At 49.7% G+C, this 17493-nt stretch overlaps 2 protein-coding genes across 6 annotated transcripts in view; both read left to right on the top strand.

Annotated features, from left to right (window-relative positions):
• Positions 1-1114, top strand: part of LOC103286305 (ectonucleotide pyrophosphatase/phosphodiesterase family member 7-like) — a 29583-nt gene extending 28469 nt beyond the window's left edge. The window contains exon 5 of the mRNA XM_054714161.1: positions 987-1114. Within this exon, the coding sequence (XP_054570136.1) occupies positions 987-1114 (128 nt within the window). The remainder of the gene's footprint in view (positions 1-986) is intronic.
• A 3587-nt stretch (positions 1115-4701) lies between these two features.
• Positions 4702-17469, top strand: EEF2KMT (eukaryotic elongation factor 2 lysine methyltransferase). Of its 5 annotated transcripts, XM_008141764.3 has the most exons (8): positions 4712-4894; positions 7129-7188; positions 9533-9613; positions 10739-10840; positions 13420-13553; positions 13636-13931; positions 15212-15361; positions 17286-17469. In XM_008141764.3, exons 1-8 carry the CDS (start codon positions 4799-4801, stop codon positions 17384-17386), a joined length of 1020 nt encoding a protein of 339 aa, XP_008139986.2. In that variant the 5' UTR covers positions 4712-4798; the 3' UTR covers positions 17387-17469. The 5 variants fall into 5 exon arrangements, with proteins under 5 accessions (XP_054570674.1, XP_028001382.2, XP_054570675.1 ...); XM_054714699.1 differs by lacking the exons at positions 15212-15361; positions 17286-17469 and adding an exon at positions 14775-14951 and having other exon boundaries at positions 4702-4894; XM_028145581.2 differs by lacking the exon at positions 15212-15361 and having other exon boundaries at positions 4706-4894.
• Positions 17470-17493: the final 24 nt, after the last annotated feature.

Raw genomic sequence — 17493 nt, 5'->3', positions numbered from 1 at the left:
TCATTGCTGAAGGGGCAAGGGTTCCTGTAAACGAGGTTGCTAATTCTTAAGACTTCAAAATCCTAAATCTGGCCCCTGGCCAGGGGCTCAATTGATTGGATTGCCTTCTCGTACACCAAAAGTTGAAGGTTCGATCCCTAGTCCAGGCTCGTGCAGGAGGCAACAATAAACCAATCGATGTTTCTCTCTCTCTCTCTCTCTCTCTCTCTCTCTCTCTCTCTCTCATTTCCCCTCCCTTCCTTCCTCTCTCTCTGAAATCAATAAAGACATCCTCGGGAGAGGGTTTTTAAAAAATCCTGAATCTGGGTGACATGAAGAAAGAAAGAAATCATCTCTGGGAATTCAGTGTTTGCAAACACTGGCCAGCTTTTCTTTTGCGGGAAGAGACTTAGATACTGCCTGATGATTTATTGAGTGCTTAGAGCAACCATACTCAATCAAAACAGAGTAGAAAAAATAGCTTCCTGCACCCTTTTCCCTTCTTCCAAGTCACTGCCCACGATCTTCTTGTGAACCTACAGAAAGCAGGCCATTTTGCAGAAAACTAATTAAGTAAATGACCACTTCACCAAAGTATTGAGGACTTTTAAAAACACAGAATTCTGCTCAACTATTTGGACCCCACTTCTGTCCCATAGCACACTGGGAGCTGGTGTAAGGTGTGTTTGACCATCAGTTATTGATAAGCAGTGGATATCCCACCAACTGATTTTCAGTGAACTGGCTTTTAGCAAATTGGTCATTTGGCAAAGTGGTCATTAGGCAAATGGATCATTTGGCGAATAGGTCATTTAGTAAATCGTCTTTCAATGACTTGCCCTGTGAGATTTCTCTACAGTGAGCACTTTCTTGGGTTAAATGTACATTTCATTTCCATAATTAATATTCATTAGCGCCTGGGTGGGAAACTACCCACGGACCCTGGAGCATCTGGAACAGCCTCTTAATAATCAGACAATTAAAAACCATCTGATTTTTTTTAACAGGAGCGGAGATGCAGAGGTCATCTGTTCTCCAAAATATAGCAATAGGTCTCGGGACTACCACAGGAGTTCTTGCAGTTCTGTTTGTCACTAGTGTGACATACACAGCCATTCGTCGGAAAAAGAAGTGAGTGGCCTTTGGGTTTCCTGGGTTGGTGCACATTGTAATCATCCATTTCAATCACTTCCTGCCACAAGGGGTCCAGCACTTTGAGAACCCAGCAACCAGAGCCAGCTTGGGCCTAGGACTCAGAAGAGCCCCCAGCTTGGTTTAATAAGCTACTACCACAGTCTCAAAATTCTTAACAAGGACCCTGCATTTTCATGTTGCACTAGACCCCCAAATTATACACGAGTTGTATTAGTTTTCTAGGGCTGCCATAACAAAGTACCACAAACTGGGTGGCTTAAAACAACAGAAAAGTATTGTTTCTTAGAGCTGGAGGCTAAAAATACAAAATCAAGGGTTGGGCAGGGCCATGGTCCCTCTGAAACCTGCAGGGGAGGGTCCTTCTGTGCCTCTTCTAGCTTCTGGTGGTTGCCAACAGTCCTTGATGTTCTTCCTCCAATCTCTGCCTCCATTGTCACACAGCCCCTTCTCCCTGTGTCGCTGTCTTCTAAGGACATCAGTCATGGGATTTAGGGACCCCTGTAATCCAGTATGACCCTATCTTAATTTAATTATGTCTGCAAAGACCCTATTTTCAAATAAGGTCACATACCTAGGACTTTTACCATATCTTTGGGGGGGAGGGGATAATTCAACCCATAATATTGGTTCTGCCACCAATCAAAGCATTATATGAGCTGGTGCACTGCTTTCTACATCTCAGTAGTTTATCATTAGACTGAGCCTTCCATATTATTGCACCCAACCCTGACCATTTTTCTACTTGGACATAGCATGGGGACCTGCCGAACACTATAAACTACCGAAAGGCAGAACTTTACTTAACCTTAACTCCATTTCAAAGCCCACAGTTAACGTAATTTCTATTTAAACTATAAAATTTTCCTGTGAGTTGAAACATGACCTATAAAGGTCTCTACACCCTGAAGCAACATTTTAGAAAGAAATCAATTGGTCCTTTTTTACAGAAACCATTAGCCATAGGAGAGATACAGGAAAAACTGCAATGTACTGATTGAATTGCCATGCCCACAGCATAATTTCTAAAAGGCAACCATTCCATACAGTTAAAATGCATTAGGTTTTTATTATTATTACTATTAATGAAAGCCTCAAATCCAAAAGCTGAATCACTAATTTGGCATGTGCTCATGCACATCCCTCTTGCCACTGGAAGGACCACTGGGATGTCCTAATGCTTCTCTCCATATCAACACCACCTGCAATTTTTATTTATGTTAAACGGCAGTCCTAATCTTCACTTACGCCTGAACATACCACACCTTTGAGGTCCATAAAACCTTAAACATCCCTTCAGTGCCTTGATCCTTCCAGATTCAGACCTGAAATGTATCACCTTTGTCCCTCCTGAGAGCCCTCACACAAAGATGAAGGTTTCTTCTGGGTGTAGATCAATGCTGCAGCCTACTCAGGATCCTTCCCCAACCTGCTTCCCATCTATGGCATTAGGTAAGGTTGGACCAGCCTAGGTTTATTAATAACTTAGTATAACATCAGACAGTGTTACTCTGGCATTAACTATACATGTCCTTTCACTCCTCAGAGGAAAGATAATAGCTATTATGTGTGTTCCTAGAATAAGCCCTGTATTTAGGAGTTTAACTGACCCGTTGCCATTGGTTTTCTACTGCAGGCAGAGCGCTGATCAAAACAGCAAAAGTAAACCAGTGCACCTGACCGAAATCCCGAGAGTCGCCCTTTAGGACCAAGACTCAAATCATAGTTAAGACTCATTGTTGTATCACTGGTGACTCGATCTCCGGACATTGTGACTAGGAGGATTTTTGCAACATCTCAGAACCTGAAACCATGAGTTCCATGTGAAAACACAGCAATCGCCACAGCGCACCTTCTTTCTTCAAGTCAACAAGTGTTGAAGGAATGAGAGATAAGCCATTTTTGTGTCAGATCCTGTGCTCTCTTGGTTGTGAAAAAAGCACAAAAGATATGAGGGAATAAATGCATTCAATTAGAATTAATTCTCCTCTCTAGTTCTCATAGCTAAACAGGGCTCCAGTGTTGCTCGTCCAAAGGGGGTAATGAGATTTCATCTGTCCTCTCATCTGCCTTCTGCAAATTAGCTCTCGAGATGCTTCTAAGTAGAGTTTTGTGAGAGATTTGTGAGGTTAACCGTGTAGACTTTGAACACAGTTCAAACTCCAGGGGCAGCACTGGTAAGTTGGGAACTATCTGCCCTGCCTTTCACTCAAGACATGATTATGTCACACAGAAATTATTTTTTAATTTTCCTCCCTATCCCTACCTCTGTACCACTCCACAACACCCAAGAGCCCCCTTACTCTTCTTTCAGACTCCTTTTTCCTGCATAGTCTCACTCCCACTCCGCTCCGAGTTCGCCTGCCTGGCATCTAATGCCAATCATGCTTCTGCATTTAGGTGCGATGATTACTTCCATGTCCCCTTCCCCCAAGAGCCCCTGAGGCCCCGGGGAGCAGGGACCACTCCCGGTTTTTCTCACTGCGGCATCCCCAGTGCCAAGCATGTAAGTGCTAATAAGCATTCGGTGAACAAAAGTCCCCATTGGGTTAGGGACAGACCCAAAGGCTGGGGGAGCGAGAGCTCCTGCCTTCTGTCGGAGGAGGAGGTCATGGAGAGGACGTGACCTCAGGCTGACCTGCGAGCGGGCCAGGGCAGGTGGAGGCGCCTCACCCCTCCCCTGCCCGCCGCCCCCAAAGTGGGAGCGGGTTCTAGAACACAGCCTTGAGAGAACTGTGGTGATGGACCACCTGGACTGGGTACGACTGAAGGCCTCTACGGAAACGTTTAAGATTCTGGCGAGTGGCGGCCGAGACCTACTCCTCTGGAGACTTCCCAGACAAGACTCTTAAATAAGTTCCCTTATTAACCCTGCCACCTACCCACCTGGGGTGGCCTGCCTCTCTTCCGTTTCTCTTCGCCCTCCGTGTGCCAGCCAGTTTGGAAAACACTTTGACCTAAATGCCCTTTTCCAAGGAGGGAAAGGGCGGCCATGGCCGGAGCCCACGGACCCCGGGCCTGAGTAGGCACCCCCTCCAGGGGCATGAGGGTGGTCAGGGTCCCTTTTGCCCATTCACACAGAGAGGTGGCGCCAACGGGGACAGGGCCAGGTTAGGGAGGCGGGGGCTGCCCCCGACAAAGAAACCCTCGGGCAAGTGCGGGAACAGCGAGAATGTTTACCGGCACCTCAGCCTCAGGGGACGCTCCCAGGGGAGCGCTCGCGGCTCTGCCCAGCTTTCGTGTGGCGCCAAACCCTGACCCCGCCCCGCCGACGCCTGGCCCCGCCCCTTCCGACCCTGGCCCCACCTCCCAGGTCCCAAAGCTCGCCCGAGCCGCCTCCTGCACCCGCCTCCAACTTTCCCCAAGTCCCGCCTCCCAGAAGCCGCAACGCCCTGACTCCCTCCCCAAACCACACTCAGGGACGCGAGCACCGCCTGGCCCCGCCGGGACACCCTAACCTCTCCACCCAGAGCACGAGCGCGCCTGGCCCGGCTCCCAATCCCCGCCCCCCGACCGCAATCCCCACCCACGACTCCTCCGGCCTTCTCTGGCCGCTTCAAGCCCCGCCCTCGGCCCTCCGCGAGTCGCCTAGGACTGGTCCCGCCTCCTCCAGGCGCCTCCCCGCTTCCGCCCCGTCTCCCGAGCAACGCGGCGGCTCCGCCCCGTCATGGCGCCGGAGGAGAGCGTGGAAGCCTCGCGCCTGCTGCAGAGTTTCGAGCGCCGCTTCCTGGCGGCCCGCGCGCTTCGCTCCTTCCCCTGGCAGGTGGGCGGCGGGGCGCGCTGAGTGCCAGCGGTGGGTGGCGAAGGACTGGTGAGGGGGGCGCTACGGGCTCCCACTCCCGCCCTCCCCGCCCCTGGACGGCCTCGGCTTTCTCGGGTGTCGGGGCCTTACCTCTGGTGCTGGACCTGGGGCTGCGCTGGGGGCCGAGCGGGCTGGTGGCGGAGAGCAGGAGGTGCACCTGCGCGCCCCTGGGAAGCCCACCCTTCACCCGGCCACCAGCTCCCTCTCCTCTGGGCCCTTCCCGCCCTCCGCTACCTTTGCTGACTTGGGTCCCACGAATTGAAGAAATGCAGGGTTTCCTCCCAACCACTACCTTTTTCACTCAGGTTTTTAGGGTCATGGACAGTTCCCAGTAATTTTCATGACTTTTTTTTTTTTTTTTAGCCAGTTATCCCGGTCACGAGAAAAAGCTGCTGTTGCCTCAGCACAGCTAGAGATCAGGTTGCAATGAGCGCAGTGACCAGATCACAGACACCCCCGCACCCAATTACAGACACATGCCCCTGGGTGTTTTCATCTTTGTCATCAGCTTTGGACAAAATCGTCTCAGAGGCAACTTTGAGGCTCTTAAGCCTCGGAAGGAAGAGACAGGGAGGAACAAAGCTGGCCAGAAAATAGATGATAGAAGTCTCAGCTCCCCTGCCCTGGGACCTGCCACTGCACAGGCCAATGGCATGGCAGCAGCTTCCTTCTGCCAAGGAGATTTCTAATGACATTGCCTCCTTTATAATTCATGTGCGGTGAGCTCACTGGGATGACTCAGTTTGGATATGTATTCTTCCCGGGTCTACCCCTCGTTAGTCATTTGTATTTTATTGACATAAACCATTTAGCATTCTGAGAGCTCATTTCCAGTCACAAAGGAATATGTACATTTTTAACCCAAAATTTAAACCTTTCTAACAGCATCTATGGGACCCAATTCCATATCAGCTAAAATTGTTCACATAAAATAAGTGCATACTCTGTACCAGGACCATGCTAAATGCATACCTAGGCTTGCCCACAACACCCATGTGGTGGGTGCTATTACTATTATTGTGTTTTACCACACAGGTTGACTAGAAGAGAGGTAGAGTGCAGCAATGGAGAGCTCAGACCTGAGAGACAGCCTCCTGCTTGGAAGCCTGGCCCAATCCCATACAAGCTGTGTGACCTTGGGCAAGTGACTGCACGCTTCTGGGCTGTAGTTTCCTTATTATTAACACAGGATGCTTACCTCAAAGGGCTGTTATCAGGAGTGCATGACAATGAAGTATCTGAGGCAGTGCCTGGCTCATGATAAATGGATGTAAGTGTTAGCTAGTATTTTTATTCCATCCAAATGTTTACTGGATGCCTTCATGAGCCAGGCACCAGAATCAGCAGCACACAGATGAGGCTTGTTCAGATGGGAGAGCCAGAGAATAAACACGTAAATGAATAAATAAGAAAACGCCATGGGATAACAGTGGCTATAAAGTCAATAAAACAAGGAAATGTTTCATCAAAGTAGGGGAATCTGAGAAGGCCTCCAAGAGGGGAAATTTGAGCCACGACCTGGACAGTGAAGCAGTGGGCTATGGGAGGTCTTGGGGAGCAGGGAGTGCAGAGGTTCTGCCAATGAGAGCAAGCTGCTGTAAGGAGGCCAGTGTGGCTGGAGTGGCATGAGCAGAGGTGAGATGGATGATGGCAAGTGAGATGAGAGAGGCCAGGGCCAGGTCTTACAGCATGTGATAAGTTGTTCTGGAGAAACAAAGGGATCTGCCCAGGGTCACACACCAGCCAGGCAGTCTGCCTGATTCTGGAGCCTGAGCTCACTACCAGGAGTCCCCTGCAGGAGAGGACAGTGTATAAGCTGGGCCTGGCAGCTGCAAATTAATTCGGATGTTAAGTCCAAGGCAAGCCCATCAGGCGCTGATGTCCTGGCTAACTGTAATTCCTGGCTGACGAGCCAGTCTGTGACACCAAGCCAGTCTGTGACCCAGGCGAGGCTTAGCAGCCAGGGCTAATGCAAACCAAGAGTCTGTCTCCTGATATTCTTTCTCCGACTCATCCAGGTGTAACCTGGGGCTTGTCAAGGTCAGGCTTTCAGCTGCCTGTGGCTTCTACTTCCAGTTCGCCAAGGTCCCTGGGGAGAGATCACTTAGCACTTGGCCAGCATGTCCTATTGCGTGTTTAATGTTCCTGTGAAAATGTCTTGATTTCTCTCTCTCCCCCACTCTGTCTCCAAATAGAGCCTAGAAGAGAAATTAAGGGACTCCGGTTCTGAGCTGCTGCTGGATATTTTGCAGAAGGTAAGAATCACAGAGTCACTGGGATGCAGTCACCAGCCTCCTGACGTGCCCAGGAGGACATGACAGAAGTGCAGTGCCTGTGCTTGTCTCCTTTCACCCTGCATTTGGGTGGGAGCACCTCAGAGAGCTCTGGCTCTTTTGCTTTCTTAGATGAAGATATCAGAATATACAAAAATCTACTTGAGAGGAGGGAGTCTGGCAGATGTTTTTTAAACTGTCCACAGAGAAAACAAGTGACAGCTGTGGGAACATCTAGCATTTGCTAGCTGTTCAGAGAATTTCTTCTTTACATTTAAGGGAAAAATAAAGATGCAAATCTTGCCCACTTGTGTCTCTCTTCTAGATGTAGGTGGGCCCCTGCTTTTTGGAGTTGAGTTTTGGATTCTAAGATGCGTGTGGGTGAGGGTATATGTGGAACCACCACTGTGCCTGACCTGCCCCTGGCCATGTGGATCAAGTACAGGTTACATTGCCTCCTGGCTCTCAACCCTCTAAAGGGTCATGAACCCTCCTCAAAACCCAAAGCTATGGGCTCTCCCCGCAGAAAAAAAATGCATCAGAATACATTTGGAATACAAATTCAGAGGAGTCACAGATCCTCCTCCCACCACTAAGCCCTCCAAGGAACCCAGATTAAGAATTCCTGCGTGACCCTGGCCAATGGGGCTCAGTTGGTTGTAGAATAGTCCCCTATACCCGTGGTCGGCAAACTGCGGCTCGAGCCACATGCGGCTCTTTGGGACTTGTCAAGGTCAGGCTTTCAGCTGCCTGTGGCTTCTACTTCTTTGGCCCCCTGAGTGTGGCTCTTCCACAAAATACCACGGCCTGGGTGAGTCTATTTTGAAGAAGTGGCGTTAGAAGAAGTTTAAGTTTAAAAAATTTGGCTCTCAAAAGGAATTTCAATCGTTGTACTGTTGATATTTGGCTCTGTTGACTAATGAGTTTGCCGACCACTGCCCTATACCAAAAGGTTGCAGCTTCGATTCTTGGTCAGGAGACATACCGAAGGCAACCAATTAATGCTTCTCTCTCTCTCTCATCCTCAGTTGAGGATTAAAAAAAGAATTCCTGTGTGGAGGGTGAACCAGGAGTATCCTTCTGACCACCAAGTAGAGAAGGTGGAGCTGTAGCTAGGGAGGACTTCAGGACAATCTAGTATTCAGGACTGTGAGCTCAGAGATGTCCAGGGTCATTGTTCATTGTCTTGTAGGCTACTCTGATTCTCACCCCACATAGCACCAGCCAACTAGAAAGCCCCTGAGCAGTGTGTGGGTATTTTATTGTCCTTGGGTAAAATAATGTCCCCCCAGCCAACAGGCCCCCTGGAACTGGCCCCTACTCTCATTGCTCCTGTCACCCTGCCCTCTTTCCCAAAATGCCAGGCTGTGGCCACCTTGGAGCCTGCTTAAGCTGTTCTCTCTGCCTGGATCTTCTTCCCCTGCTTTTTGATTCTCTAGGTTTCCACTGAACTGTCACCCCTGAGAGCCCCCTTTCCCCTCCTCCACGTCCCAGGTGGAGCCCCCATCTTCCTCTGCCCTGGCCATCAGAGCACTCATCACGGTCTGGCTCCTGCTCATCTCCTTGGCTGGGATATGAGTTCCAGGAGGACAGGTGCCAAATCTGCCTTGTTCCACCATTTGGGCTCTTGCCTCTTCCATGGAGCCAGCCAATCCACACTTGTCCTTACTACAAACTCTCATGCTGGCTGCCCCGGGAAGGGGTGTGTCTTAGACCAGTCCAGCTGCTATAACACAATACCATAGACTGTGTGGCTTATAAACAACAGTAATTTATTTCGCACAGTTTTGGAGGCTGCGAAGTCCAAGATCAAGGTGCCAACTTCAGTGTCTGGTGAGGGTCTGCTATCTCGTTCATAGAGGGCCATCTTCTCATTGTAGCCTCATATGGTGGAAGGCACAAGGGACCACTATGGGCGTCTCTCATATAAGTGCAATAATCCCATTCTTGGGGGCTCCACCTTCATGACCTAATCACCTCCCAACGGCCCCACCTCATAAAACCATTGCATTGGATGTTAGATTTCACATATGAATTTTGGGAGATGCAGACATTCAGTCAATAGCAGGGTGTTCGCTCCTGCCCAGAATGGGCATTAGAAACACTGCCATAGTCTGTGCTGCTGCAGTAGAGAATTGTTGGGAAAGGGCTTATTCTGAAGACTTACTCTTTCAGATGCATGAGAATCACCTAGAGCCAGAACCTTTGTGTCTGTATGTGTTTGCTGAGGGATCGGGTAACTGGGGTTTGCTGTGTAGTCACTTAGAGCCCATGGGAGACTTAAGGCCGGGTTTCTTCTCCAACTCACATGTGTCCTTTGTCACAGACCGTGAAACATCCTCTGTGCGTGAAGCATCCACCGTCTGTGAAGTATGTCCGGTGCTTTCTCTCAGAGCTCATCAGAAAGGTCAGTGGTGGGCACTGTCTGCCCAGTAGCCAGACAGTGCCTGGCACTTGGCTAGCTCTCCAGAAGTGGGCCCTCTGCCCAGCTTTGCCTGTTGGAGCTCAGATCCGTCCCATGCCCTTTGCCTCCTCTGCAAACCCTTTCTCCCTCTCTGCCTCGAGGGATCTCCAGCAGCAGCTGCATCTCCTCTGTGGTCCCTGTGCGAGTTGTCATTTCTACCTGGCAGCCCTGAGCATCGTATCCCCACCTTCTTCTGTTCTGCCACCTGAGAGGTTTTGACAGTTTCCTGCTGTTGCCAGTCTCTGGATTGCTGCACTGTCCTTGTTGGAGGTTTTAGGTCTTGCAATGCCTTTATAACTAGTTCCCCTTACTACTTTCCCCCCAATGAACTACCTGGAATAGCTCTTTTCCTGACTGATACAGGATGGATTTTAAGGTTGAACCCAAATTTGCAGAGTTTCATGTTAGACTGGAGTTCAGTAAGACAAACCCTCAGTGATCAGTAGCAGGCCTGACCTGTTTGGCCTCTGAATACAAGGGCTGTGCCTCACCCACGCTTAGCACATGGAGCGATCCCAGCTTCTCCTTTGCCTCCATCCCTCATTCTCACCAGCATGGCACATCTAAGCAGTCACCAGCAGGTCTCTTCCCCACCACTAGGGGGAGCAAGGCCACCGGATGCCATCCCACCCCCACCCCACCCCCCCCCCTGGGGCGCAGGACAGGTTGCCCACTGATGAAGCCACACCCTGAAGCCCATCCTGTGGCTTTTGCCTGGGCCCACCTAAAAGCACCATTTGTGTTCTCCATCCAGGACATCATGGTCGAAGGGCAGAGCTCTCTGTCCCTGTCACACAGCAGCTCTCATGCCATTCCGTGTTTATACCTTATTCTCACCCTCACCCTCTCTATACCTATTTGAGATACCCAGGTACCCCCACTGAGTGAATTTTTTTATATGCCAGGTAGCCCATGTTATGTCAATCCATCCCAATCTGCCCCTCCATATTTGGTGAAAATCCTGCAGCCGTTTTTAGAAGTCAGAGTAAAAGCAAATAGGACCTTTGTTTGATTCATGAGGGTCCATATTTAATGCTCTTGCTGAAGCTCTCGCTCCACCACCCCCAGCACGAAGCTGCTCATGAAGAGCCTTTGGACGAGCTGTACGAGGCGTTGGCAGAGATCCTGACAGCCGAGGAGCCCACTCAGTGCCACAGGAGCTATCTGTTGGTAGGAGCCGTGCGCCTTCCTCCCCACACAGGCCAGACACCCGCCTCTGCACACAGAGTTACAACTCAGGCTCCCGCAGCATCCCATGGGTTCAGATCCTGACTCATCAGCTCTGTGGTCTTAGGTGGAGCCAGTTATCTGCCCCTGAGCTTGTTTCTTCATCTGTAAATCAAGCACTTTGACAAATAATATTACCTATCTTATGGGGTGGCTGGAGTTAAATTAGGTTATGCATAGTGTTTACATAGCAGGGACATGGCACTCAGCCCCCAATAAATGCTTGATGAGTGGATGTTATAGGACAGCAGTCACTTCCCACTCTCCCCCACCACTATCCTCACCAGCCTGGACCACTGTCGCAGCCTTCTGACTGGTCTCCCAACTTCTTGCTCCACAAAAATCCATTCTGCACACAACAGTCAGAGGGATCTTGGATGTTTTTGTCTGTTTTTAACCTTTTACCATAAAATAAAGCATAGATACAGAAAACCACACAAAATAAATATACAGCTTATTGAATCATTGCAAGGCAGCCACCCTGTTAAACTGCCACTCCAGTCAAAAGACAGAATTTTGGCAGCCAGCCCACAAGGCCCCTGTCTGACCTATCTCTCTTCTAGCCCTCAGTCCCTGCAAAAGTAACCACCATCTCCCTTTCAGACTAACCACTCTGAGGTTTTATCACTGCCCTGTCCACCTATGGACACTAGCATTTTGTCTTGCCCATTAACTAGGTGTGGCTTGAAGTCTCCCTTCATGCACAGGTACCATCTCCATTCCAGCTATTTCTTCTCCTAGCGGTGCCTCTGAACAGCCTTTGTGGTTTGGCCTTGATAGCCTTCCGCAGGCTGGCTTTTGGTGGTGCACACGTGGTGCTATTCAACTTGGTCCTCCATCCTCTGTTTCCCAAAAATCGGTGTCTGGATTCAGAGGCCCACTCAGGTTCATGTCTGTTTCGTTGCTTTGACGAGAACACAATATGGGTTTCTAGGAGGTACATCATATCTGTTTTTTCTCCTCTTAATGACAGTAGTTATGAATGCCCAACGCTCAGACTAACTCATTCTCTGGAGGATGCACAAGGGCAGTTTCCTGATTCTATCATTTTGTTTTCATTCATTAACTGGAGAAATTTTATAAGGAGTTGCCTCCCTTCATCCACTATTTGGTTACTCACAGGTCCAGCTTGTAGAGAAAAGGCAGGATACAGGCTTCGTCTTTCCTTTTCAAGACAGTGAATTTGTTTCCTATCATCCCCAGAAGGGGTTCAATCTGAGCAAATCATGTCCTATTGAAGCTCAAAATGTGCTGTTTTGTGGCACTTCAAATAGGCTTCTGAGCCCTTTTGACATTACATTAATTGTTTTCTTGCTTAATTTTTTAAAAATATGTTTTTATTGATTTTAGAAGGAGAGGGAGAGAGAGAAAAACATTGATGTGAGAGAGACATCAATTGGTTGCTTCCCGTATGCACCCTGACTGGGGATCACACCCACAACCTGGGGATGTATCCTGACTGAGAATCAAACCAGCAACCTTTCAGTGCATGATGTGACACTCCAACCAAGCCACACAGGCCAGGGCTCTTGCTGTATTTTTTGTCAAGCTTTTCCAGACTCATCTTGTATATTTCCTATCCCAGACCAGGAATCAGCCATGTCTTCAACAAGCTCTGGTTTCTTTTAGTGGGAAATGATATTTAGAGACTACAATCTGGGCATTAGGGTGCTCATTGCTACCAGTGTAGGCCTTTCCAGTGAACAGAACTGGGATATGAGTGGTGATATGTATATCCATACTTTTTAACATAGAATACCTCATGAATCTATATTGACATTTCCAATTCAAAATCAGAACTGCAGGGTTTCTTTTTTTGTAATTAAATTTTTTGGGGTGACATTGGTTCACAAAACTGTACAGGTTTCAAGTGTATAATTCAACAAAGCATCGCCTTGGCTGGGTAGCTCAATTGGTTAGAGTGTCCACAAGGATGTCCGGTCTAATTAGCATATTACGCTTTTATTATTATAGATAACTATAGATTCACAGAAAGCTGCAAAAATCGTTCAGGGAGGTCCACGTGCCCTTTCCCTAGTGTCCCCCAGCAGAAACACCTGACACTCACAGCATCACAGCCAGGACACTGAAATGGCACAGTGTGTGTGTTAATTCTGTGTCATCCACCACATGTGGGGACCTGCACAGGCACCATCACAGTCAAGACATGGAACTATTCTGTCACGACAAAGACCTCCCTCAGGCCACCCCTTCATAGTCACACCCATGCCTAGTCCCCATTCCTACCCCAGGCAGCCCCACCACTGATCTTGAGAATGTTAGTTAAATGGAATCACACAGTATGTGACCTTCTGAGATTGGCCTTTTTCATTCAGCATAATGCCCTTGCAATCCATCCAGGTTGGTGCTTGTGTCAGCAATTCTTTTTTATTGCTGTGTGGTATTCCATGGCATGGGCATACCAATTTATTTAGCCATCCACCTGCTGTGATTTTTTTCTCTTTAACGCCAGCTTCTTGTCTTCTGGTGGCTGGATTATCTCTCTACCTGTCTCCATCCAGCCTTCCGGGGACTCAGTCACACTCTCTGAGAGCTCAGCCATCATTTCCCATGGCACCACCGGCCTGGTCACGTGGAATGCCGCACTCTACCTTGCAGAATGGGCCATAGAGAACCCAGCGGCTTTCACTCACAGGTGACCTCGGGGCACAAGGCAGGGTACCAAGGCGAGTTTTCCCCAGCACGATTTCGAACACGTGTCCCCTTCTCCCACTCAGGACTGTCTTAGAGCTCGGCAGTGGAGCCGGTCTCACAGGCCTGGCCATTTGCAAGATGTGCCATCCTAGAGCATATGTCTTCAGCGACTGTCACAGCCTTGTCCTCGAGCAGCTCCGAGGGAACATCCTTCTAAATGGCCTCCTGTTAGAGTCAGATGCCACCGCCCCTGCGCAGCACCCAGGACACAACACCCACAACGCAGAGAGCCCCAGGGTGACGGTGGCACAGCTGGACTGGGACATCGTGACGGCCCCTCAGCTCGCTGCCTTCCAGCCAGACGTCGTCATCGCAGCAGGTGCCATTCAGCCCCCTCTGGCTTCCATTTGTGGCTCCACCCACTCCCAGTTCAGGGAAGAGGACCATGGACTCTGCAGGGTCAGGGAGGTACAGATGAGACATCTGGAAGGGTCACTGTGAGCCTCCAAAGCTACATCAAAGCACAGGGTGTGCCTCTTGGGTGCCCTAAAGCCACATGCGCCTGTTTGATCAAGTGGCTACTTTTGCACTCCCATTGTAGTGGTTCCATCAGATAAATCAACCTGGCTTTTGCCCACAAGGCCTGGGATGAGCAGAGCAGGCCCCAGGGCACCACAGTGGTCTGACCTATTAGCCTGGCCTTTATGTCCCTCTCCAGAGCCTGAGGGAGGCCACTCAGTTGCCATCCAGAACCTAAATCAGATAGTGAGAGCAGCCCCATCTTCAGGGGAGGGGGTGGGAAATGGCTGTGACAGCCTTGTCCTGTCAGGGCCACAGGAACAGCACAATATTCCCAGGACTGTCTGAGTCCTCTGTGTGTCACGGGCACCCATGGGCTCAGGGTCCAACCGTAGTGGAGTCCGAGTCAGGGAAGGCGCTCTGAGTGCCCCACCTCTGTCAGTGCTGGCTTCCCTGTGCTCTGTACCATCGCCACATGTCTGTGTGGCCCTGAGGAGAGCTCCTGCATGTTTCTGTCCAAGATGCACACCGTGTCTTTCGTAGACGAGTCCCCACGGAGGGGACCACCCACGTCTAGTGCAAGGACAGGTTCCTTAAGAGAAGGGACATTCGGCTTGGCCACCAACAGACCCCTTATCCTCTGCCAAGCTCACCTCAACCCCTGGCTGACAAATCTGTCTATACCTCTGGTCCTGGGCCACAGCCCTGAGATCCATAGGCACACAGTGGCCGGAGCCAGAGCCCAAGCAGCACACCCCAAGAGGTGGCACCATCCCTGTAAGCCTGGCTGTCAGGCAGGAGTGAGCTGGTCCCCACACTGCAGAGAGCAAAGAGGCAAGAAGTCTGAAGCAGACTCAGGTTTGCTTTATTAAAGAACTGATTTTTTTTTTGTTTTTTTAAGGAACAGCAGTGAGTCCTTGATATTTTTCAGTCTTTCAGCAGCTTTCATTCTCCTAAGGATTTTATTTATTTTTATTTTTTATTTATTTTTACATACATAACTTTCTTCCCATCTAATAGAACTGCTGCTTTCCTGGCCCTTGACCTGCTGCCACAGTTAGCACAACCCAGTGCTCTCCATTCTGGGGTCCTGAATCCTAGAGGGAGTCCCTGTTGGTGACCCGGGTTTTTTCGTTGCAGATGTGCTGTACTGCCCAGAAACTGTCCTCTCACTGGTCAGGGTCCTGCAGACACTCTCTGCTTGCCAGAAGGACAGGCAGGCTCCTGACGCCTACATTGCCTTCACCGTCCGCAACCCAGAGACATGCTGGCTGTTCACCACTGAGCTAGGTGAGCCCAGGACAGGCTGAGAGGCTGTCCAACCTGCAGGGGCCACTGTGCTGGCCCCACACACGACTCCAGTGAGGCAGAAACCAGGGAAGTGAGAGAATGGGGTCCCAGCAACAAACCAGGAGCTGGGCTGGGGCAACAACTCCCGCCCTGAGGTCAGCAGAGGAGGCAGGGGGGAGAGCGGGCTCCAGGGGACAGAGACAGCGTACACCGTGATTCTGGAGGGCTGGGACCAGCAGCCCTGCCATGTGTTTGGGGCAGGTTTCATTGGCTGTAAAGTGGACAGGATGGCAGATGCTAGTGGTGTCAGGGTAAACAAAGTTCAGGCCACATTGCCATCAGGCACAGGCTCTAGAGTTGATTCCAACACCCTCCCTGGTGGAGCTGGGCTGGCACTGCCTCCGGGGCATCTGTACAATGGAAACATCCACCTGAGGTGGAGCAGGGCCTGACTCAGGAACACCAGGAAAACGGGAGCTGCTATTACTGGATTAAACACGCAGTAAATGGAGGAACAAGGGGTGACTTTCAGAAGGGAGAGGAGTCTGCCATTTACAGCCCTGAATTGGCATTGCTGCGGACCAGGCACTGTCCCCAGACCTGAAATGTGCCAGCCCCTCTAGCAGCTGGAGGGGTGTCATCCTCTGTCACCCATGGAAACATGGGTGTAGGGAGGCTAAGTAACAGCCTAAGCTGCAAGGACTGGAGCCAGGCAGCCAGCTCCTGCTCTCCACCCCTAATCTCCCACCCCACACCCACTGCCCTACAATTCCCACCACCTACCAGGCCCAACCAGGCCTTCTAACTCTGAACCTGGCAACAGTGCAGGACCCATTTGCCCCAAAACCCGCCCCCAGCAAAGCCCCACCTGCAGCAGCCTCTGCTGACAGACACAGACAAAGACCACCCGAACACCCACCCACATGTGCCCATGTCCCATTGGCAGAGTACTGTGAGCCTCGAAAAGAATGAAGTCCTTTTGGAGATGGGACAAAGTATCTACAGTATATATATTTTTTAATATTTTTTTAAATTTACAGTTGACATTAGTTTTAGGTATACAACCCCGTGATTAGATGTTTATATAACTTAAAAAGTGATGACTCCAATAAATCTAGTACCCATCTGATACCAGTTATTACAGTATAATTGACTATATCCTCTTTGCTGTATTTTACATCCCCATATCTACCAATGTGTAGTTCTCAATCCCTTCACCTTTTTCCCCCACCCCCCTCCCATCTGGTAACCATCAAAATCTACAATATATTTTAAGTGAAGAAAGCAAAGTGCCAAACAGCATAAATAGTATAAGCCAATTTTTATTTTAAAAAATAATCACCTTTATATTACTATTCACATGGGGGGAAATCTAGAAAAATAGACACTAGTTAACAGTTGTTATACTTGGACAGCAGGATCATAGGTGCTTCTACACTTTTATGTCATTTTCTTTTTAAATATTCATTTTTCATTCACAATAAAACTGACAAAATGAACCTCACCAATGGCTCTTCAGACATCTGTGCTCCTGAAGAGGACAGCTGCCCCTTCAGATGCGTGTCCAGCCTTTGTGAGGAGGCACGCGATGACCAGTCAGGCAGAGCGGGTTCAGATCTTGGCTGCACCTAGTGATGAGGTGTAGGACAGGTGCAGAGCTACAGGGAGCCCAGACAGGCCATGACCTTCTGGGGATGGGCATGGCCGATGCACAGAGACAGCAAATCTGGCTGTCATGAAGTGTTTCAAAACACGATTCCTGGTCCTGCCCCGAGGCTGACTCTAGATGTCTGGATGGGGCTTGAAAATCTGTCTGTACACTCCCCCCCTCTCCACCCCCAGGCCTGTCCTGCAGCCCTGCACTGACAGGCGACATCCTGTCCGCAAACCCCACCATCCTGAGACACATATGCTCTGTTTCCAGGCAAGGCTGGGATCTCATGGGAAGCGGCGCCTCGTCACAACCAGAAGCTATTTCCCTACGAAGAGCACTCAGAGATGGAAATTCTGAAACTCATGCTGTAGGTTTACAAATGTTTGGGAAAATTAAATCACTTGGGAAAGAATTTTTATGTGGGAAAGCTGATAAAACTTTCATTGGACTTAAATGTTTGAAGAGTGTTAAATTCTGA

The sequence above is a fragment of the Eptesicus fuscus genome, chromosome 4 (assembly GCF_027574615.1).
Source record: "Eptesicus fuscus isolate TK198812 chromosome 4, DD_ASM_mEF_20220401, whole genome shotgun sequence".
NCBI lineage: Eukaryota > Metazoa > Chordata > Mammalia > Chiroptera > Vespertilionidae > Eptesicus > Eptesicus fuscus.
The sequence above is the reverse complement of the archived record's forward strand: the minus strand, read 5'-3'. Positions and strand labels throughout refer to the sequence as shown.